This window comes from Tenrec ecaudatus, chromosome 12 (assembly GCF_050624435.1).
Source record: "Tenrec ecaudatus isolate mTenEca1 chromosome 12, mTenEca1.hap1, whole genome shotgun sequence".
In the NCBI taxonomy this organism is placed as follows: Eukaryota; Metazoa; Chordata; class Mammalia; order Afrosoricida; family Tenrecidae; genus Tenrec; species Tenrec ecaudatus.
In genome coordinates, this window is record NC_134541.1 from 119,356,607 (window position 1) to 119,379,424 (window position 22,818).

Consider the following 22,818-nt stretch of genomic DNA (forward strand, 5'->3'; position numbering starts at 1 on the left):
TTCGTGGGTTCAGAATGCCTCCCTGTGGACTCGCAGCGGAGCATTAAACCACTGCACCCCACGAGCACGTCATGTACTCTTGTTATGCTCATTTGTCAAATGTGGAAACTGAGTCACAGTGCAGTTAAATATTTACATAGAGCCAGACTATTGCTTACCACCACCACCCCAAAACAAAACCACCCAATTGCCATCATGCTGATTCTCAATCGTAGGGACCCTATGGAACAGAGCAGACCTGCCCCCTTTGGACTGCTGAGACTTTGTATCTTTACGGGAGCAGGAAGCCCCACGTTTTCCCCCTCTCCTCCCTCGGTGACTTGTAAATTTGAGTCACTGACCTTGTGATTAGTAACACAACGTGTAGCCCACTCCGCCAGGAGGGCGCCACTGGACTGACCAGAGTTATAGTCTGCTTTCAAACACACTCGGCCTGAGAGCAAAGTGTTTCACACAGCTGGTTCATAGTCAGCATGAACTCAAATGCAAACTGAATTTATGTTAAGACTCAAATGGAGTTAGAGTCCCCACTGTAATCCACCGCCTCCCAAAACCAGTGCTTTAAAATTTAAGAGCTAAGATAAAATAAGCGCTCTCGCTGGTTATAAATCCCATTAAGCCAATTTGGATCTGCATTTTGTTATGTGCATCACACGTTACCCTGATAACCTACACCTGGCAAAGAGGGACCATTAGGATGTAAGCTCTGTCTGGTTCCTGGCCACATTGCCCACCACGCCCCTAATGCCTTCTCCTTGGTGTCTGCCACATTCAGTGTCCCGACAGTCTTTCTCATCTCTATGCTTGGTATACTTCACACATCCCTAATGTGGAAAATTCCTACTTCTCCCTCAGAACTCAATTCAATGGTCATTGGACGTCCCCCTCTGATACTCCTGAACAAAAGCTTCCTGCCCTGGGCCCTCCTGTCACCCAAAGGGTCCTTGTTTCCTAAACGTTCCTTACCTTGGACCCGGAAAGGGAGGAAGAGATGTGGAGATCTAAGACACAAATATTCACGGAGGAACAATTCCTAACTTTAGACCACATCTGTCTCTGGACTAAAGAGTTTGTGTTTAGTCCTCTAATTCTAAAAGTTAGGGGTTCAAACCCACCCACCTTACAACCAAACTCTCAGTGCCATGGAAGAAAGGCCTGTGAATCTATTTCCATGAAGACTGCAGTCGGTGGAGCAGTTCTACTCGGGAGCATGGGGTCGCAAGGAGACAGGGATCAATGACAAGGGCCTTGAGACCCCAGAGGCTCCAAAGGCCCCAACACAGTGCAATCACTTGATGTGCTCTAAGCTGCCACCCGAAAGGCTGGAGGTCCAAGTCTACCCAGAGGCATCTTGAAAGAAAGAGCCGTTGACCTACCTCCAAAACTCTATAAAGCCCAGGTCTCTGACACACATAAGGTCAATCAGATCAACTCCAGGGCAACTGTCCTTAAACATTCCTCTACATCAGGGTTTCTCAACCTGTGGGTCGCAACCCCTTTGGGGGTCAAATGACCCTTTCGCAGGGTGATATAGTTTATTGTGCCAACCTGGCTGATAAACGCATGTGGGGATAATTGAAGGGCGGAGAGATAAATGACTCCGAGCCTTGCCTTTCTAGTTCTTGGGTCTCTTACTTTCCGATGGTCAGACCAGGGTGCAGCTGCTGTAGCCAGTTCCCTGCTACAGCTGGCAAGCCCCACTTCCTGCAAGACATCCTTGAGAAGCCACAAGGACCTACCCTGATGTAGCCCTGGGTGCTGGAGCAGCCCTGTGTAGACCCCTGCCAGCGCTGAGATGCTTACACATTCACTGACTCAGCTTTCCTCCTGCAGTCGGCATCATAGTGTGTTTTGTACGATGGAGGACTTTGTGGATTGGTGTTGGACATATGAGTTAATAGGTTAATGTTGAACTTGTGGGTTTTGGCAGCACTAGGTTGGAATGTTTTCTTGATGTGCACTTAACCTTTATATAAAACTCTCTCTTACACATGAGTTTCTGTGGATTTGTTTCTCTAAAGTACCTAGATTAACACACAGGGGTCGCCTAAGACCATATTTTCTATGGTCTTAGGAACCAAGACACCCCTCCTCTGTCTCCAGTCGGGTCTGCCCACATGCAGATACGCCCACACTTGGGGGTTACTACAACGTGAGGAACTGTATTAAAGGGTCGCAACATTAGGAGGGTTGAGAGCCCCTGCTCTACATTGAACCTTCCCATCTGTCCCGGTGTTTTACTTCCATCGTTGTCAAAGGCGAGACAGCTGGAGTAGATGCAAACCGAGACTCATTACAGCGGTACATCTTAGAAGGGTCCCATTTCCTGAAGTAAACGACAGTGACGGTGGGAGAGTAGTAGAATCTGGCAGGTTGATCTCCTGATGGCTAGCACTTCTGAGGAAACGGATTTAATGAAGTCCTCAAGCCGTTTTTGTTCTTTTTAAATCACAAGCTCTCTTTACTAATTCCTCGTCTGTGTGGAGCAATGTGCTAGCAGTTGTGGTTATATCCAAGATAAGACAAATTTCTTGCCCGCGTTAATCTTAGACATTAAGTAAGGTATCCAGTGAATGTACAAACCTGTTTGATCATTTAATATAGTAATAAGTATTGTGAAGCAAAGGAAAGCAGCCTGTGGCACAGTCGGGTCAAGCACTCAGCTGCTAAACAAAACGTTGATGGTTGAGCTCCCCCAGGAGAAGCAGCAGCCGGCCTCCGTGAGACTGACAGCCATGGAAACCCTAGGGGACCGTTCTAGTCAGTCCTATAGGGTCACTAGGAGTCTATTTCAATTTATCAGCAACAAGTTTATTGTCAAGGGAAAAAAAGAGGAGGGTAAAAATGTATGAATGGAATTTTAAAATTTGGCTATAGAAAAATGCCAACTTTCTGGAAAGGGTATTCATTGGGAGTGAATGTACTGAGTTAAAGGGCCGCCCCCAAGGTCATCCAGTCAATGTCACTCTTGGTCATTTGTACTGGAATTATTAGTATTTGATTGGAGTTGTAGAAAAGATTGAATTCAGCTTTGCTGAGTCAGCTGTTAACCAAATACACAGATGACGGGATGGGCAGCCAGCCGAGGAAGATGAGGGTAGAAGACACAAAGAGAGAGGTGGAGGTGAGACGGGGTAGTGTCAGAGTCAGTGGCTGCTGAGTGTCTTAATGGGTTTTCACGTGTGGATTTCAGTCTCTCCTGAGGTCCAGCTGGTCCGGTAGATATGTGAGTTCTAACTTTTATAATAAAGTTCTTTTTTTTTAAGTTAGCCTGAGTGGGTTTCTATGCCGATTCCTAGCTAAGTTTTTATAGGAATTAAATTGGACAACATATGAAAAGTTCTTTGAACAGTGCCTGGAATTTAATATTGGTTACTACCATTTCCATCCTTAGAAACAGCTATGTTATCTGGCATGGAAACCCTCTCAGGCCAACATAAACTGAGTGATTTGGCGCCTACTGGACTGTACCCACCACCACCACCACACAGGGATCTTTTTAGGAGGGGTTACATACATGGAGTGTGGTGGTTGTTATAGAAGTATAAAGTATCTAACTGGAACAAATCCACTGACAAATAAGTGTCATTAATATAAATGAGTTACTTCATTAATTGCATGTTCTGTAGGTCAGAGCATTGACGGTAATTTTTATAAAACATTTCATTGCTCTCATTGTAATGACAGCAACTGTCGGCAGTGCCTGTTACTGTTCGCTCTGCAGTAGTGAGCGTCTCAAGGACAGATGTGAGGCTCTGACCACCGTGAAGACAGAGGAAGTGTGCGATGAAATCAAGAACATCACACATGAAGAAAGCAAAAGGTCATCAAAGAGGCAGGGAAGGAAGAAACCATCAAAGGAGGCGTTAAAGGGGACTCTGAAAATGGCTCTTAGTTGCAGAGTAGCTAAATGGAAGAAATAAGGACATCAAAAAGCTGGACAGAAAATGTCAAAGGGCAGCTCAAGAAGACAGCTTAGAATATTGTAATAAAATGTGCAGAGACAGAGTTAGAAAACTAAAAGGGGAGAACACCTCTGTGTATCTTAAACTGAAAACAAAAAATTCAAGCCCTGAGTTGCAATATTGAGACTCTATAGGCAAAATATTGAATGATCTAGGAGGCATGAAAAGATGGAAACAATCGAGTCTCTGTCCTGAAAAGAGCTAGTTGACATTCAGTCATTTCAAGAAGTCACATATGAGCAAGAACCAATGGTACTAAAGGAAGAAGCCCAAGATGCTATGACAGTATTGTTCAAAAACAAGGCTCCAGGAATTGATGGAATACTAATCAAAGTGTTTCAACAGTTGATGAAGCAATGGAAACATTCGTCTCTGTCAGGAAATTTGGAAAGCTACTTGGTCAACCTGAGTGGAAGAGATCCTTATTTGTACCTGTTCCAAAGAAAGGTAACCCAACAATGTGCAAATTATGTAACAATGTCATTGATATCACATGTAAATACAATGTTGCTGAAGATCACCAGGCATGGTTGCAGCAGGACATTGATAACGGGCTGCCAGAGGGTCAGGCCAGATTCAGAAGAGTAAAATCTGTGTCTGGGGGTTTGTTACAGGATGGTAGTTGTGGGGTGGGGTTGGGACTGGCCACAGTTCTGATCACTGGGATAGTGGGGGAGCAAGGGGGAAAATATACCATTCTGTTTGCCAACTCGGGGTGCTGGTATAGTCCTGGGCAAACTGAGCCAATTACTAAGTTGCTGCCCTGATTGGAATGTGGCTTGTAAAAATTCAAAATGGGCAGACCCTGTTGTTGGTCTCCTTGCTCAGTTTTGTTTCTTCCAGTTGGTATCTGAATCACTTCTTCAGCATTGGCGTTGAAGCTTAGGGTTCCAGGCTTAACATCTGTACCTCTTTCATTTTATGTCTTGTCTTTGTTGTAGAGCAGCGGTTCTCAACCTGTGGGTTGCGACCCCTGGGGGTGTGTGTCAAACAACCCTTCCACAGGGGTTGCCTAAGACCATCAGAAAACACAAGTTTCCCATGGTCCTAGGAACCGAGACACCGCTCCTCTACCCGTTTCAGGCGGGTCCGCCCACATGCTGATATGCTGATCTGGTGAGAAAGAAGCTATCTCAACCTTCACACTGAAGTTGGCTGTTTACTCATACTGTCAGAAAATGTAGCGATGTCGTTTACTGTGTTATAGTAAGACTGTTACCTGTGCTACACCATGCTTCAAGACAAAACTTCATTTATTTGTCATTAAAAATAAAAATTTCACAATATATAATTGCATATTGGTTTGTGATTAATCACTATGCTTTAATTATGTTCAATTTGTAACAATGAAAATAAACCCTGCATCAGATATTTACATTAAGATTCATAACAGTAGTAAAATTAGTTATGAAGTAGCAACGGAAATAATTTGATGGTTGGGGGTCACCACCACATGAGGAACTAACTGTATGAGGGCCGTGGCATTGGGAAGGTTGAGAACCACTATTGTAAAGGGTCTAGCAGCTTGTTTGCCAAGTCCACCATCTTGCCATAAGTTCCGAGCTGATATAATTTTGAAGCAAAGACTAGGATTCTAAGGTTCATCAAACTCTTTCTTTCTTTACTGTCTTGGAAAAGAATCTATTAGTTATCACTGCTGGATAACATGTTACCAGAAAACAAAGTGGCTTTACACAAAAAGTATTTATCTCGTCATTTGTGTGCCTGAAACTCGGAAGTCATTTAGCGGAGTTGTTCTGGCTTAGGCTTCTAAATGCTTATCAGTCAAGATGTTTTCAGGAATCTGAAGGTTCGACTAAGGCTGGAAGATCCGCTACCAAGATGGCGCCCCATATGGCTGTGGCAAGAGGTCTATTTCCCCATGAGAGACCTCTCATTTGGTCTCATGACCTGGAAGCTGGCTTCTCTAAACTAGCAGATACAAGAGGACAAGATGGAAGCCACAGTATACTTGAGGGCCAACCCCCCAGAAGTCAAAACGATCATTTCCTCGCTAACCTACTGACTGCACATCAACCTTATTCAATGTGTAGGTGCTACCCAAGGGTGTGGATACCAGCAAGTGGGGATCGTTGGTGGTTCTCACGGAAGCTGGCTGCCACACAGGGGCGCCTGTAAACCGCGTGAGAGTCTTTATACACAACCACAATCCTCTTTTCACTTTAGCAGTTCTCAAGTTACCTGAGACACCAAGATCGCCTCATTTCAGAAATCCTGGGACGATGATTTATAAGTCAGGGGCAAAAGAAAGTGAACATGAAGAGAAAGTTACAAATTGGCAGGATGAAAATCTCCTAGGGCTGGGTCTGGACACCTAGAAAAGAGAAAGCGCTGGCTTCCGGGGAAGGAAAGAAGCAGGCCGCCCCCAGGCTCAAGCACACAGAGTATAAAACTGTTGGAGAGTAACTACTACTCCCCACTCCACCCCAAAGAGGTTTGAGATTCAGTTAGCCCTGCTTGTCATCGGTCCTTTCACTGCTCTCAATCCATCGTAGCCGGTGGCATCTGCTAAGCACTCAGCACATGGGGACTCTACTGTGATGACGGTTTTTCTACGAGCCAACCTCTGCAGCACAGAAAGCAGATACCCGGATAGTCAGGCTCTCCCTCGTCAAGAAACGACGGGACTGGGTCTCTCTAATCAACTGCAAGGACAGGCCTATGTGGGACCACGAGGTGCTGTGTGTGCTCAGGAATGGCGTTTCCCCAATGAGTGATTTAAGGTGGTTCTTCTGGCCTTAGTCTCGTAACTCCCACATGACCAGGTAGCGCTATACAAATGTGAGTTATCTGGGGACCACCCAGGGGATTGAATTCCTTGCTAATACTATAAATTAGGTCTGACACTTGTGGGTAGGGCCATATAAATAGGGCGTTTGGAACCCTAACATGAGGATTGGTCAGTTTTATCATCCTGCCAGGTTTAAAATGAGTTATTTTTGAACAGGAGCAGGGCTCTCACTACTATCTAGAAAGAAGAGCCAGGAGTGGAGCGCATCCTGTGGACCCTGCAAGCCCTGAGGTGACGCATGACACCAGCGATGGGGAGAGGCTGCAAAGAAGTGATAGAGAAATGGCGGCAGCAGAAGCAAGAGGAGATAGGGCAGTGGACTTCTATCCCACGGAGCAAGAAAGCGGAGTGCCTCTGAACAGGTGACTTGATGGCTGAATGGGTTGCCTCCAGGCACTTACTGTCAGTGTGGGGAGCCAAGTTTGCCCAACCAAGGAGTTGGAACTGAGTGTCCTTGGGCCAAGGTTGACTGGTGGAGTGGGAAGAGCTACATTTGCCCAGCATGGTGGAGGCCAAGGGGCCATGGGCTGAGAGGCTTATAATACTTGTCCAAGCAGGCCATGAGGTTAATGACCTGGGCATGCCTGTTAGCGCAGAGAGAGGAGTCTCTCCTGACCAAAGAAATGTATCCTGATCTGAATTGTAAGCCGTTCCTTCCCTACTGAACTCCATGATCGTGAGTACATGTGAGTTTTGTGTGGTCATTCCAATCAGGAGATAGGTAGAGAGAGTTGTGGGAGGGATGGCGAGTGTCAGACTGGTGAAAGGTTGGACGACAAAGGCATGCCTGACTCTGCCTCACAGGAATTCACCTTTAGATTCTTTTCCCCCTTGCAAATCTAGAAGAGGTCAGATGCTGACTCTGTGCCAGCTTGACGGACCCTAATCTTCCTTCTCCTCCCCCCCAGGCAGCTGGCCAGTGCTGAGATTACAGAGGTCATTCCTCCTAGCTGGAAAGTGCCTTCTGGATCCGTTCTTGTACTTCTCTTGGTCCCAAGGACACCATCATCTCTGCGACGGGGGGTCCTTGCTGAGAACAGAGGGAGAGGAAGCATTAACTTATTGCCTTCAAATGTCCAGAGAATAACAGGCAGCCAACGTCTGCAGAGGTTATGCCCCAGGCAACCCCATGTCCGCTTTCGTTATTGCAAGGAGCCCAGTTTCAAGTTTGTCTTCAATGTTCATGGATGAAGATGGGTCCTGGGAGCCCGTTTTTCCTATATTAAGTAAGCCTTTCATCTGTCTGCCACCCCCAGTAGACAGCAAACTCCATACAGGTAGGGATCATGTCTGTTTCACTCATTCTGCACTCAGTGTACCTAGCATAATACTTGCCCACAGGAGCTCAATACAGACTTTTTACTGAAGGGCCCAGGCTTTCATCTGACTGTGTCTCACCAGCTGTCCACTGAGGGCCATCCGGAGGAGTTTCATTACGGTGCTGTGTCTGGTGCCTTTCCAGCCTTCTGAGAGCTTCTTCAGGTCTCCATTCAGAGTGTCCTGAGTTAAGTTCACATCGGGGCTTTGTAAAAGCCTACAAGACAAGTCGGTAAAGAGCCTGCATGAGCCAATGGCCAAAGAGGTGGGAGGGAGATCTTCAGAAGTTATGGTACAGCAACGACATAAGCACTGCAAACAGTGCTCAACTTGCATCAGAATCAAGTTTCAATGTAATTTTAGGAAAAAACGTGTTAGCTAATATTTGTTATATCCAGAAGCTCGGGGATACTGCAGATCTCAAACCAAACAGGAATGAGTGAGACACTGGATGGAAGAAGAGAATTCTTGGAGAATTAGCTGAGTCACTTCCTTGGGAAGGTAGTAAAGGAGGGCAGTGAGAAATCAGGAGACACTAGGTCCAGAATGCCCTGCCTCCAACTTGCTGGACAATCTTGAGAATTATTAAACAGTCTTTGCCCACAAGGTGAAGCATTAAGGGTCTAACATCGAATGGTCATTAGTTTTTGTGACAGTTTGACTGAGATCTCCCCAAACCATGCTTGAGCTTCAAGAAGAATCTCCCACTTTGTTGCAATGGACTTGCCAAATTTGTCTCATCCCTAATGTTGAATTAGAGGAACAGACAGGAGTGGGGTAGAGGAATTTTCTGCAGCAAACTCCCACTTGCCCCAAGTCATTACCTGAGATACAAGACTGAAGACATTGGAAAGGAGCACTGGAGATTTTCACAGGTGCAACTGGTCCAAGGGGGCCAATTCTGACACCACTGTTCATGTCAGCATCGACACTTTCCTTCCAGCAAGTATACATGTGGAGCTCTACAGGTGCTTCTAAGTGATTTGGGAAAACAGCCCTCTGGTACAGGTTTCCTTATTGCCAGTATTTGAGTATCAACTTACCGTATATACTTGAGTATAAGCTGACCGAGTATCAGCGAGGCACCTAATTTTACCAGAAAAAGTACATTAAAAATGTGCTGAAAAACTTGGCTTATACACTAGTATATAGGGTAAGTTAAAAACACCTATCCCTATTATATCATTTTACTGTGCTACATAATGACTGTTAATTACTAAATTGAGGAGATAAAATAACTAAAAATATAAAAGTAGTATGAGGAATGGAAAATGGATCTGCTTTGTAAATCTTCTCCCAACTCACAATAAAAAGTTTTTTAAAAAATCAAGAACAAAGCAATGTGGGAGAATGTAGACGTTCTCCCAGTGTTGTTGTGGGATCAGGCTGTCAAGGAGCTGGTGAGAGTGACAGGCTCCAGGCAGCCAGAAAGGCAGCTTGGACACACTAGAGGTGACCTTCAGCTTGGCATGAACCCAGAAAGGACTTCTAGAGATTTGGTGGCTTCTGAACATTAGAATGTTAGCTTTCCTGCCTCGGTGGGAGGCTCAGAATGTTCCCAAGTCAAATGCCATAGCAGAGATTTGGAGATAGGGATTGGGTGGTAGTGAATTATCACTTGTTCACCTACTGTGGAATGTCTTTAAGAGATTATAATGACTGCTGAGTATAACTCTTGGAAATGTATCCTGCAAATATAATTACAGAAACATTTAATGAGTTATTAATAGCAGCACTATCTGTAATAGCAAAACGTTGCTGTCTTTTCTATTACCTGAAACCAAACCACATGAGTTCCAACTCTTTTGTCACTAGAGGAAAGAGTATCATATCCACTCTGTGGATGAGGATATAGAAGCTCCAACTGAACCCACCTGGCCAAGGCGAAAACAGCTGGTCAGCAAGGGGCAGCGCTGGAAGGGAAGCTGGTTTGTCCACCTCCAGAACCATGGAACCACCGTCCACACAAAGACTGGGACCCCCTCAGTGACATTCTCCCCCAAAGTTGGCCCATCAGAAATCATTTCATTGAGAACATTCTCCCAGTCCAGGGCTCTGCTAGGGGTCAACAGCCAAGCCCTAGAAAGAGGGAAGGGGGTGGGGGGGGCGGCCAGGACACCGTCATGCACCGAGCCTGCAGCACTCACCCAAGCACTTGCTTGGCAATCTCCTCCGCCTTCTCTGAGATGGCACTCAACTGTGCCCGGCCCACAGCAGGGCGCGTCCACAAGTAGGAGTACACTGGGGACACCAAGTCCTGCAGGCGGCAGATGTGACCCTGGGGGAAGAAGCAGTCACCAAAGGCACTGGGACAGGGCTCTGCACACAGGGAAGAGGGAGGAATGGGAGTGCCCACCCACTCTCCTGGCCTCTCAGGCGCTCCCATACCACACCTGTCTCAGCAGCATGATCCTCTCCAGGTACAATGGGTCGAGGACAGCTCTGTCTTGCAGCTGGCTCCCAAACTCCTCCTCCACAAGTGACCGCAGCTTCTCCACCAACTGGTCCCTCTGGGCCTTACTGTTCACCAGCCTCCGGAGGTGCAGCCTGCATGCAAGGGCAAGTGACGGCCCTGAGTTAGCTCCTTACCTCCCTACCTCACCCCAAACCCCTCTCCAGTATGGAGAGCCCTTCCTGCCAAAGGCCAGAAGAATTCTCTACCCTTACAAGAAGGAAAGGAGTCACAGCCAGGTTAGCAGAGGAGAGCCAGCGTCACAAGCAACTAGAAGCCATGCTGTTTTCAGTGTTTAAAACATCAGCTGACATTTTAAATGAGGAGAAATGACATAAAAAATAAAATCGGGGGGAGTGGGAAGGAGGGGGAAAATGAGCAGCAGATATTAAGGGCTCAAGTGGAAGGCAAATGTTTTGAGAATGATGATGGGAACAAATGTACATATGCACTTGACACAATGGATGTATGTATGGATAGTGATAAGAATTGTACGAGCCAAAAAAAAAAAAAGAATTGTACGAGCCCCCAATAAAATGATTCTTAATAAATAAATAAATTGATTTCTCTTTCCCATGAGGCCAGGAGACGCTCATTATGGAACACTTTGATCAAAGGACAGATTTCAAATTCTCAAGGGAATTCTTTTATATATTGTGCAAACAAAGAATTCCTGACACTACTGCCCTGAGACAATCTTTAAACTTTAAACCAAAAATAGTATCTGAATCAAAATATAATAGTAGCATCCCTAAGTACTGTGGTTCTTTTTTTAAAAAATCACTTATATGAGACCAAATGGTCAACAATGAACTTAAGCAAAGATGAGAATGTAAAGAGGCAGGGAGACTAGAACAATGAAAATGGCACACCCAGAGTGGAACTAATGAGAATGTTGCCCCACTGTAAAGAATGCAGCCAATGTCACTGAAGGACGTGTGTAAAAAGTGGTCTACAGCAACTTAAATGACTGTGTGAGTGTTCACAGAAATCACTTATCAAAAAAAATCCCACTATCGTTGTTAAACCAAACAATAAAACCCCTCAAAACAAATACACTGCCATTGAAAACCCAACAATAATTTGACTCCATTAGGCAGGAATGTCAGCCTGGTGCGTGATGTGCTTTTTAAGACCTACCTACAAGGGATCAAACTGACAACTAAAGGCCCCACCGGCAGCTTGGGGAGCCAACAGGGAGCAGGAACAACTCAGAAGAGGAGGGTGGGAACAGCGGCACTACTGAAGAATGGACTCAGTGCCTGTGTCCTGAAGTATACACAGAGCAACCGCTGAACCTGTGCACACTGTTAACTAGCACCGCTACCGCGACACCTGTGACCATCAACGCTGCTATTGCTGACATGCCAGAGCAGCCATGACTATAGACACGTCTGCAGGGAACAGCTTTGGCTGCATTAAACCTGTTGGCATCAGCTTTCCTGCTCCATCCCTACTGGTTTCCATGAAACCAAAGCCCTGTCTCATCTTCCTTTTAGCTTCCTCTTGTGCTGAGGATTTCCCTGTCCACACTCCCCTGTCCCGAGACACAGACAGACAGACACACACACACACGAAAAGTAGGAGTATAGGAAGCCATGCTGTCCCATTCTAGAGATGTCTGCCACTTGCTAGCTGTGAGCGTGGGTGAGTTACCTGACTTGAAGGTCAAAGGCTTGAATTACCAAACAAATGCCATGAAGCAGTCTTTATGCACGTATGTCTTGGCTTTCTTATATCAAAAACAGTGCAAAAAAAAAATACTACCAACTTCATGGACCGGATGGGAGAAGCAGGGAAGGCGAACTCTGGGTGCATACCAATAAAGCTGTGATGAGAGCCTGTCCCCAGAGTAGCCCCAAAGAAACTATCAATGAACTCCAGGTCCCCAAGAGGAACCTTGGCTGCTGGTTTTACTGCAAAGGCCTTTCAACTGAAAACTCCTTGGGATGTCATCAAAGGCTTGAATGACCACACGATGCCATGAAGCGGTCCTTAGGCACTGGGTTGGCTGCGTGGGTTTGGGGTGATTCTAACATGATGAGGTCCCTCTCCATGGTTTGGCTGTTAACAGAGTCCATGCGATGAGTGGCCAGGAACGCGTGGTACCTGCCCTTTACTAAGCACTTGCTAGGTGCCAGGCATTTTCTATGAGTGCTCACGTGCACCAAGGGTCCCAAGAGCTGAGTACTTCACTGGCCTCATTCAGAGAGGAGGACATAGTGGCTTGATGGGGTTAGGTGACATATGAAGGTCCTGTCACTATTAGGTAGCTGAGCCCAGGGTCAGACTCTGTGTGTGACTCGACACGTTACCACTTCACTCTCCCATGTATGGTGTCCCACGGTCAGCAAGACCCTCTGTGCTACATTGGGGGCTCCACTTACCGGTTGAATTCTGGAAGCTTCTCCAGGTCCAGCAGGGCTGAGTGGCAGGTGATCCGGGTCAGGTCGAACTGTGCTACCAACTCTGACAAGGTCCTGCCCATCTGGTTCTCTGCAAGTGAGGCAAGCCCAGCCACTCACATACCTCTCCCCTCACTGCTACCTGTGGCATGGAAGTCAAAAGACAGGGGCGTTCCAATGCCCAGGTGGCAGGTGAGCAAGCTTTGAGCTCCCCAAGGCGCTTACAGCAGAGGGACTCAGCTTCTAGCCACTCTAGCTCAAGGGCCCAAAGAAGCTTTCTTTTTCAGAAAGGGGTTTGTTACTAAGGCAAAGCTGCATTGAAAACAGTAAGGGAATCCAACCCTCGTTACCCTCACAAACGCCATCTGTGGAACAGCTTACTCTGCTGCCTGCTTGTGCCGCCTAACAGTCTAATGTCGTGGGCAGATCAGCATCTTTTACAAGCTCTCTCCGTGATTCTCTGGGTGTGTAATAGCTACCACTGCCTCACACCAGTACCAGCGTGGCTAAGCTCTTTCCCTTACTTACTGGGCTTTGGGCAAGTTACTTGACCTCCCTATGCCTCACATTCTCTTGTCAGCGGTGGGGGTAATATGTAGCTACCTCTCCGGGATGAATGAGGATGAAAGAAGGGCAAAACTAATGGTAGCAGACTGACTGCCACATTTTCAGAGAGCTCAACAAAGGGGTCATCCTATTCCATACCTCCTCAAGGTTTGTGCTCAGGCTTAAACCTAGGGTGAGGACTCAGTTCAGAATCACCTGGAGTCCTTCTGGACTGGTTAGCCTGTTAGAATACACACTTGTCACTACAGTAATAACAGACCGGCACTAATCAGCTCATCTGTCACCTTTAGGTGCTTACTGTATGGCGGGCACTGTGCCGCCTGCTTTCTACTCGTGAGCTCAGTGAACCCCGAACTCTACGAGGCAGACAGATACCCCCACTTGGTAGCTGAGGCAACTGAAGCTTGGAGACCCTAAGGCAAGAATGATGCCTAGCTTGTTCCGTGCTACAGCCCCAGGCCTTACAACCATGCCAGGTCCATCAATAAACATTTGCTGAAGTACAGGGTGATGGAAGTCCAGGTCTGCCTGAGCCACAGCCCGCACGCTACCACCCCAGGCAGATGGGTACCTGCAAACCCCGAGCCACAGTTAGTGATGATGTCTAGCAAGGCATCTGGTAGGAAGCCGGCAGTGGCAAAATGATCCAGGAAGATGTCCCCGTGCCGCTTGGAGAGCTTGCTGCCATCCCTGTTAAGGAGTAGGGGCAGGTGGGCAAAGTGAGGCGGCTGCCAGCCCAGGGCCTGGTAGAGGAGCAGGTGCTTAGAGGTGGAGACGAGCCACTCCGAGCCCCGCAGCACATGGCTGATGCCCATGTGGTGGTCGTCCACCACGCAGGCCAGGTGGTATGTGGGGAAGCCATCACTCTTCAAGATGACTGGGTCTCCCTCCACGCTAGATACTTCGTGCCGATTCCAGCCATACACCAGGTCCTGGAAGGCTGGGGCTTGCTCCTGCAGACGGAAGCGGATGGCAGGCTTGGGCGTCTGGGCAAGCTTCTGAGCCACCTGTGCCTGGGTCAGGTTCCGACACCGATTGTCGTACCTGTTGGGAAGCAGAGCGTCATGGTTAGGGGCAGAGGTGAGGGCATGAGCCCTTGCTTTGTCGCTAAGAACTATGGGGCCTGAGGCAAGTCATCTATCTTTCAGAGCTGTTTCTACATTCAGGATTGGGGCTAATGATAAGATCCCTGTGTAAGGGAAAACTAAGGAATAAGCAAGGGGGTACTCCCCCTCAAAAAACCCAGAATTTTTTCCCCCAAAGCAATGTATTTAAATTTTTTAAAATCACTTTATTAGGGGCTAATACAACTCTTATCACAATCCATACATACATCAATTGTGTAAAGCACATTTGTACATTCATTGCCCTCATCATTCTCAAAACATTTGCTCTCCACTTAAGCTCCTGGCATCAGCTCCTCATTATCCCCTCCCTCCCTGCTCCCCACTCCCTCATGAACCCTTGATAATTTATAAATTATTATTTTGTCATATCTTGCCCTGCCCGATATCTCCCTTCACCCACTTTTCTGTTGTCCATTCCCCAGGGAGGAGGTCACATGTAGATCCTTGTAATCGGTTCCCCCTTTCCAACCCACCCTCCCTCTACGTTCCCAGCATCATCACTCTCACCACTGGTCCTGAAGGGTTCATCCACCCTGGATTCCCTGTGTTTCTGGTTCCTATCTGTACCAGTGTCCATCCTCAGGTCTAGCCAGACTTGCAAAGTAGAATTCGGATCATGGTAGTTGGGGGGTAGGAATCATTTAGGAACTGGAGGAAAGCTGTATTCTTCATCAATGCTACATCGCAACCTGACTGGCTCATCTCCTCCCCGAGATCGCTCTGCAAGGGGATCTCCAGTGGCCTACAAATGGGCTTTGGGTCTCCACTCCGCACTCTGCCCCTCATTCACTATGCTAAGATTATTTTGTTCTGATGCCTGACAACTGATCCCTTCAACACCTCGTGATTGCACAGGCTGGTGTGCTTCTTCCATGTGGGCTTTGTTGCTTCTGAGTTAGATGGCCGCTTGTTTACCTTTGTATTTAAAATTTTTTACAAAACAATCTTATCACCTTCAAAATACTCTCCATTACACAATGTATGCGTCAATTCTGCAAAGTCATTCTTTGGATCATCTTACAAACTCATCTGTTTGGGTGGCTGACAGCACCTCCCCCATTTTTCTTCCCCTCTTCTATGTTCTCAAATCGCCGTCCTTCCATGGCCCTCTTCATTTGAGGGAACAAAAAGAAGTCCCACGGAGAGAGGTCAGGTGAGTAAGGTGTGTGCGGCAAGAGAGGGATGCTGTTTGTTTGTTTTTGCCTAAAACTGGTGCACGGAGATGGCTGTGTGAGCAGGTGCATTGTCGTGGTGGCAAAACCAGTCCCCCATCTGCCACAAATCAGACCTTTTTTGTCGCACACTGTTAGGCTATCTTTTTAGTCATTTTTTGTAAGTGACAACAGGTTCATTAATAAGGAACTGCCCTAAATGAATTATGATCCAATAGAATACTATGCAAATACAGGAAAAATGACTTCTTGACATTCACTGCTCCTCAGGAGAGTAAGTGGGAATGGTAAGTAGGACGCCACGTAGAGTAAGGAATAAAAGAAAGCAGTATGAATTGTCAGGTTAAGGGGCGCTGGACTCCTGACCCACAGGAACTGTGAGATGAGCGATGTAGTTTACATCAATAGGCTTTGGGGTACATTTTTTAATGCATCAACAGGCAGCCAACACACCCGACTTTGGAGAGGCACCCACGACAGGCTAGGTTCTTACCGGGGCGTCTGGTGGTTCCTCAAGGCCTCCTTCTTGAGGAGCTCCAGCCGCTGCAAGGAGCAGAAACAGGGGTACGCAGCTCCAGTCTTCAGCAGAGCTTCTGTGGCCTGGGCGTACAGCTCAAGTCGCTGAGATTGCTGGTAGGGCCCAGCGGGGCCTCCCCGGCGGGGGCTCTCATCTGGAAGGATGCCTGGAACAGAGGCCGATGAGACAATAACTGTCAGACAAAGAACTAAGACGCACACGGCACTCACTGCCCCGCTTACACCACATGGAACCTTCTGATCTCCACGATCCCTGAGGGTGGTACTAGTACGGCTCCCTTCTGTAGCAGACAAGCTTTAGCACAGAGAGGTTATGTGTATCGCTCAAGGCCCACAGCTTGGTAGAGAAAGGAGTCTGACTGAGGTGGACTGGCTCCCTGCCCTTGCTCTCAGCCACACATCCTCTCCATCCCAACTTTCCCTGGAGGGAGAAACCAGCACTGCCTGGCAGCAGCTGACTCGGGGAAAGGTCTCGTGGTTCTGACCTTGGTTGGATTCTGGCACGAGATTCTGAAGTGCACAGGTGTGTGACGGCTAGGCACCCCACCACGCTGCTTGCCTGCTTTGTGATCTCGGTTAAGCCTCAAAGCCGTCCTATGCAGTAAGGACTGCATTTTGGCAAAAGGAAACGAGCCACGGAGGTGCTTTGTACTGTCACTTGGCCAAGCTTAAGTGACAGAACCAGACTGAAACTCAAGACTAGCCAGCCCTGGATCCATGCCCACAACTACTCCCTGTGCTGTGGCTCTGCGGCACACAGCCTTTCTAAGCCTCGGCTTCCTTTGGGAAGCGGAGCTCACAGCCAATTGGGTCGAGGGATTCTGAAGATGAAATCCCCCAGCTGGCCCAAGGGGGAGCACCTAACACAGCTTCAACAGGTGCTGTGAGACGAAGAGTGACGTGTTACATGGGTTGGCCCCGACCTAGAATGGGGTTTCGTTGATCAATATGGCCCTTCCAGCCGGGATCCCTTATGGCAGTGGTTCTCAACCTTCCTAATGACGTGACCCTTTAATATAGTTCCTCAGGTGGTGGTGACCCCCAACCATAAAATTATTTTCGTCGCTACTTCATAACTGTCATTTTGCTACTGTTATGAATCGGGCGATCCCTGTGAAAGGGTTGTTTGACCCCCAAGGGGTCTCGACCCACAGGTTGAGAACCGCTGCTCTATAGGAATACGTAATCTTATCTTTCGCGAGTGAACAGCTGGTGGGCTTGAACAGCTGACCTTGTGGTGATCAGTATAATGGTTACTGGCAGCACCCCTAGGCTCTTATGTACATATACATTTTTAAAATATACAAATCATTAAAAAAAAGGATTGTGTAAGGGCAGTTCCTCATCACTTGCATGAGTGTGAAGTTGGGGACTACCTGTGTGCCAAACTACCTGTTATGTCCAAGGTCCCTGTGCCACACAGGATGACATGAACTGTACACATAGCCATTAGAGGGCACAAGGGACACCAAAGAAGGGGAGGAAGGAGTTTCTACCCAAGAGAGATTTCAAATGAATTAAGAAGATCAAGATGGAGTGAGCTCTGGCTTAGCAGAGGTTAACAAGAAAATCTAAGGCAGGTGGGCGTCGCCCAAGTGACCTAATCTTTCAGGCCCTCGCTTCGCATTCACATTTACAAAGGAAGGGCATGAGCCAGGTGATCTTATTTGGCTCCTCACTCCACTGAACCTCAGTCTCTGCGCTTCTCAGAAAGAAGGGGCAGGTGAAGCGAGTTTGGGGGTGCCTTTCTCATCTAATCCTCTTGAACGTGTTCAGGATTTCTTGGAAGGTTCCATGGTCTAACAGCGTCTTCTCCAAATGAAGTGGAAAAAAACCTGTCTCCACAACAATCTGTACATAAATGTTCAGGGCAGCATTGGTCCTAAGAGCCAACAAGTGTTGGAGGAAAAAAGAAAAGGCAAATGTACATTAGCTACTGAGAGGATAAACTATTCAGCAATCGAAGAAATGAGTGCGACCACACAGCTGGCCCTCAAAGCATTATGCAAAGAGTAAGGAGCCAGACATGAAAGGCCCCATATTGTGTGACCCTCTCTCTGGGAAAATCAGAGCTGATGAGCCAGGCCCGCCTTCCCACACAGGAACACGGGGCTGCATCTCCGGAAGGCACACTTTCCCTGCCCACCACAGGCTTCGCCCCACCACTTCCATCTCTCACTGGGCCTCGATTTCCTGCCAGGCCCCTTTACCAACTGAACTGGCAATCCCACTGAAGCAGCAGTAAGGAGCTTTTCTTCAGAGAGCTTAGCATCTTTGCGGTGACTCCTGAACAAGTGGGTATGTGTACCCATTGCTCCAGGAGTCCCTTATTTTCCACCCTGAACTCTGGATATAGACCCTCAAATCCCTGTCCTTTCCTCGCTGCTTATTCTCTGGAAATGAAAGGGTCTTCCCCAGCAGCCTCACCTGCCCACTCCAGCATGTTCTCAATATTCTCTGCTGCCCCAGGCACAAGGCGCGTCTGATCCGTGTCCTCAAGCCTCAGAATGAAGCTCCCTCGGTGTTTCTTGGCAAAGATGTAATTGTACAAGGCAGTGCGGAGGCCGCCCAGGTGCAAGAAGCCTGATGGAAGAAGGGCACAAAGACAGGATGGATGAGCTGATAGGCCTCAGTCAGTTGAGGGCAAAGTGATTCCAACGCATTCCAGAGCCTGAGAAAGGGCTGGGCCTGTCCCCTCGCTGGCCAGCATCCAGTCAAATCACCAGAAAAGAGAAGCCAAGCCAAGCGGTTGTCTCTTTTCAGCCCTCATCTGGAAATGAAAGGCCAGCTTGTGTTGGGGGTGTGACATTTTGCCAAAGAGGCTCCAACTTTCCCAAAGGACACCAGTCACTGTACTGTGACATCAGGAAGGCACTGAGAGCCGTGCGCTCCTGAAGGCAAAGCTCCCTGGATTCTGGAGCAGCCGAGGGGCACTCAGAAACCCTAGCACATCACACGGCCACCTCGCACGGCAACGCGATGACGTGCTCTGAGCAAAAGAAGTGCACATTTAAAACATTGTTAAATCACATGTTACGTTATGTTCTCTATGCACTGTCTGTGATGAACACCTTCGACATTTAGGTGCATGGGCCACTGGGGGTTACTCTATAAACTGAAAAATGTATTTTATTGTCTATGGTCAAATTTTTTTTTTACAGGCAAAAGTTACGACAGCAAATTAACTTCTCCTTAGCAATTACTACCCAGATTGTTCAAAGATGCTCCAGTGGCACCGCGGGTTAAGTGGCAGGCTACTAAACCAAAGGTAGAAAGGTAGCACCCACCAGCAGAGGCACTTTACTCCTGTACAAGTTATGGTCGTGGACACCCTTGGGAGAAGCCCTACTTTGCTTCGTAAGAGCACTATGAGACCATATTTATACAAAGACGTGGGGGTCACGCTACACATTCTTCAGTGACATTGGTTATATTTTTCACAATGTGTCAAAATGTTTGATTGATTTCATCCTAAAGGTTTCTTTTCTAGTCGTCTGGTTTTCCTGCCTCCTTACTTTTTTTCTCTCCTTTTAAAATCATTTGATTGGGGCTTGTACAACTCTTATCACAATCCATCCATCCATCCATTGTGTCCAGCACACGTGTACATTTGTTGCCATCATCATTCTCACATTTGCTTTCTACTTGAGCCCTTGGTATCGGCTCCTCATATTTCCCCCTCCCACCCCCTCCTCCCCTTACTCTTTCATTTTGGGCCTCATATAGATGATGCTCTTTGAAAACATACTGGGCTTATTCCATCAGTTCATCTGTGTGCACATGGGAGGTCGCTCTGCATAAGAACAACAGCAGAGCTCCATGTGGGGCACTTAAGATGACGTCCTGGTTTGAAAGACTATGGTTAAGACACACACATCATAATACTTGCCAATACACCAAATTCCGCTTGATAATTCAATGTTACTGATTAGTTATGACAAATCATGATCAAAGTACAGCCTTTAATAATTTCAGCTATTGTGATTGCGTGATAAATCTTTTTATCTGTTTGTATCAGTAGCCTTCCCCTGCAAATCACCAAGGAACTAAGAATGAAAATTATAATACCAAGGCTTTGATAAATTGACTCTGTTGGGGAAATGTTGGATTTTGAACTGCAAGGTTGGTGATTCAAATGCACCAGTCATCCACAGCCGTCCACCCTTGGGAGGAAGAAGATCCTGCCAACGTCCATAAAGAGTTTTACAGATCTGGCTCAAACAGCATTCCTGTCAGAGAGATCGATGTAATTGTAATGGTGCTGACTGACCTCCCTCTTGAAGCAACCTGAAGTTCTTGTAGGTGCAAGTGTTTCTTGCTTGCTCCAGGACAAAAATTTCTTCCCTGGGCTTTAAAATGTTCATGGTGGTCTTTTCTTTCTTATTCATTATTTGCTTTTGTATCCCTGTATTCTTATTTTATCCTTACCACTTTGTTTTATATTGTTTCTGGTGGGTTTTCCAGTTTGTGAAGCACAGGAGTAGATGCACAGAGATAAGAGCTGATACCAGGGTTTAAAGGGAGGCTAGGGGTGTCGGGTGGGAGATGGGGAGGGTGAGGAGGTTGGGGGGCATACATGTATGCTGGAAGGAAGAGCACTAGAACGGATGGTTATTACACAACTCATTTTAAAAGCAATTTAACCATGGGGGGGTTTCTAAAATTGACTGCGGTAATGATTGAACTATTGAACTGTGTGCTATGAACGAAGTGCCAATAAAAAATAAAACTGCTAAAAAATGTACACGCCTCAGAATCCTTATACAGATTGCAATGGGTCAGAATTAACTCAATGGCAGTGGGACTTGGGCTTTATATGTGTGCCAAGAGCCTTGGTGACGTTGTTGGTTAAGAATTGGAATTCTACCAACAAGGTTAGTGGTTCAAATCCACTAGCCCTCCTGTAGTAGAAAGATGAGGCTATCCCTTCCCATAGAGTTTTACACAACCTTGAAAATCCTATATAGGGGTGCTATGATTTGGAATTGACTTGTTAGCAGCGGGTTTGTTTCTGGCATATAAGCCTACCTCTACAAAGTGTTAGGTAATTTGCCCATAGCACACAACTAGGAATCGGCAAAGCCGGGTATTTGAAGTGCAACTCAACACGCCGTGCACAGAACATTGCTGGCTTACCGAGCCCTGAGCAAGTATAGAAACTGAGTGTTTATAAATGTCTAGAGCAATTCTGACACAGTAATTTTGAATCTGGGTCTGTTTTTGTTTTGTTTTTTAAGAATTCGTATTTTGTATGACCTGATTTGGTTTTTCTAGTCATTTACAGCAATTTTACAAACGATCAATTAGATAATTACACACCACTGTCAAATAGAAATCATACGGCAATCCTTCGACACACAAAGATTGAGTTGCACGGCTCTGGAGTGGGTCACCTGCCAGCAAGGTGCCCATCTCCTTCCTGGTGCAGCCGAGATGTGGCGACCAAAGTTGTCTTATATAGGGCTCCTGGTTCAGAAATGGAGGAGTCTGGGTGGCATGGAGGCTATGCCGGGTCTGCTAACCACAAGGTCTGAAACCACTAGCCCCTCCTCAAAGAAGAGGCTTTCTACTCCCTTAGGGTTTCAGCCTATGAAGCCCAGAGGCAGTTGTCATAGCCTGTAGGGCCCCTATGAGCCAGAACTGACTCAACGGCAGGTGAGTTTAGTTTTTTGGTTCAGAATGTGAAGCAGGTCTGGTGAGGAGAATGTACAATCGAGAAAAGGATTTGGGGAACTGGTTGGGAGGCAATGGCTGAACCTCTCTGACCTCTGCTTTCACCTTCCTGGCTTGCTAAAGGCCCATGTTCACCTTAGGGCCTTTGTATCTACGTGTGCTTCTTGTCATGAGGATCTCAGCTTTAATGTCACCTCCCCAACTAAGCCTTCTTGAGCATCCTTCATTGACCGCACATCACACGTGACTCCGAAAGTACATTTATTTTTGCGCTACAACGCAGGCTTCTAGAGTGGTTCGAAGGTTCTAGATGAGCACTCTATCTCAGCGCCTAGGGCTTGTCACAGTCTGTGCGTTAAAACACATTTACGTACTACATGGGATCGAAAGAGACGGTGCAGACACACACACACACACACACACACAACGAGCTCCGCCCAAGGGCTTCAATCTCTGTCTAACGCGGGTCCCGTGGCCCCGCCAGTCCGCCCCCCGCATTCGTTCGGTAGCATTCGAGGGGGGCGGGGACCGGGGCTGCGCGTGCAGCGTCACGTCCGCCAGGTTACCTGTGGGGCTGGGGGCGAAGCGCACTCGCACCGCAGCCCCGGAATCAGTGCCCAGGCTGGCCTGGCGCCGTCCCACGGGGCGGCAGAAGACCGCCGGGGGCCTCCCGGGGCTCCGCAGCCTCTTCAGAAGCACCGCCATGTAGCGTGTATGTGCACACGTGGGTTTCTGGGCGTCACTTCCGGATGCTCCTGCCAGCCAATCAGCCTTCGCCACAGCAGCCATAA

At 47.4% G+C, this 22,818-nt stretch overlaps 1 protein-coding gene across 1 annotated transcript; it reads right to left on the reverse strand.

The window, feature by feature from the left end:
• Nucleotides 1–2,630: 2,630 nt before the first annotated feature.
• On the reverse strand, nucleotides 2,631–22,755 carry EARS2 (glutamyl-tRNA synthetase 2, mitochondrial). The gene is made up of 9 exons (XM_075564613.1): nucleotides 22,594–22,755; nucleotides 18,782–18,937; nucleotides 16,311–16,500; nucleotides 14,090–14,562; nucleotides 12,934–13,042; nucleotides 10,488–10,641; nucleotides 10,242–10,372; nucleotides 8,176–8,311; nucleotides 2,631–7,807 (listed from the first exon to the last, which is right to left on the reverse strand). The coding sequence occupies exons 1-9, from the start codon at nucleotides 22,730–22,732 to the stop codon at nucleotides 7,724–7,726; spliced, it is 1,572 nt and encodes a 523-aa protein (XP_075420728.1). The 5' UTR covers nucleotides 22,733–22,755; the 3' UTR covers nucleotides 2,631–7,723.
• Nucleotides 22,756–22,818: the final 63 nt, after the last annotated feature.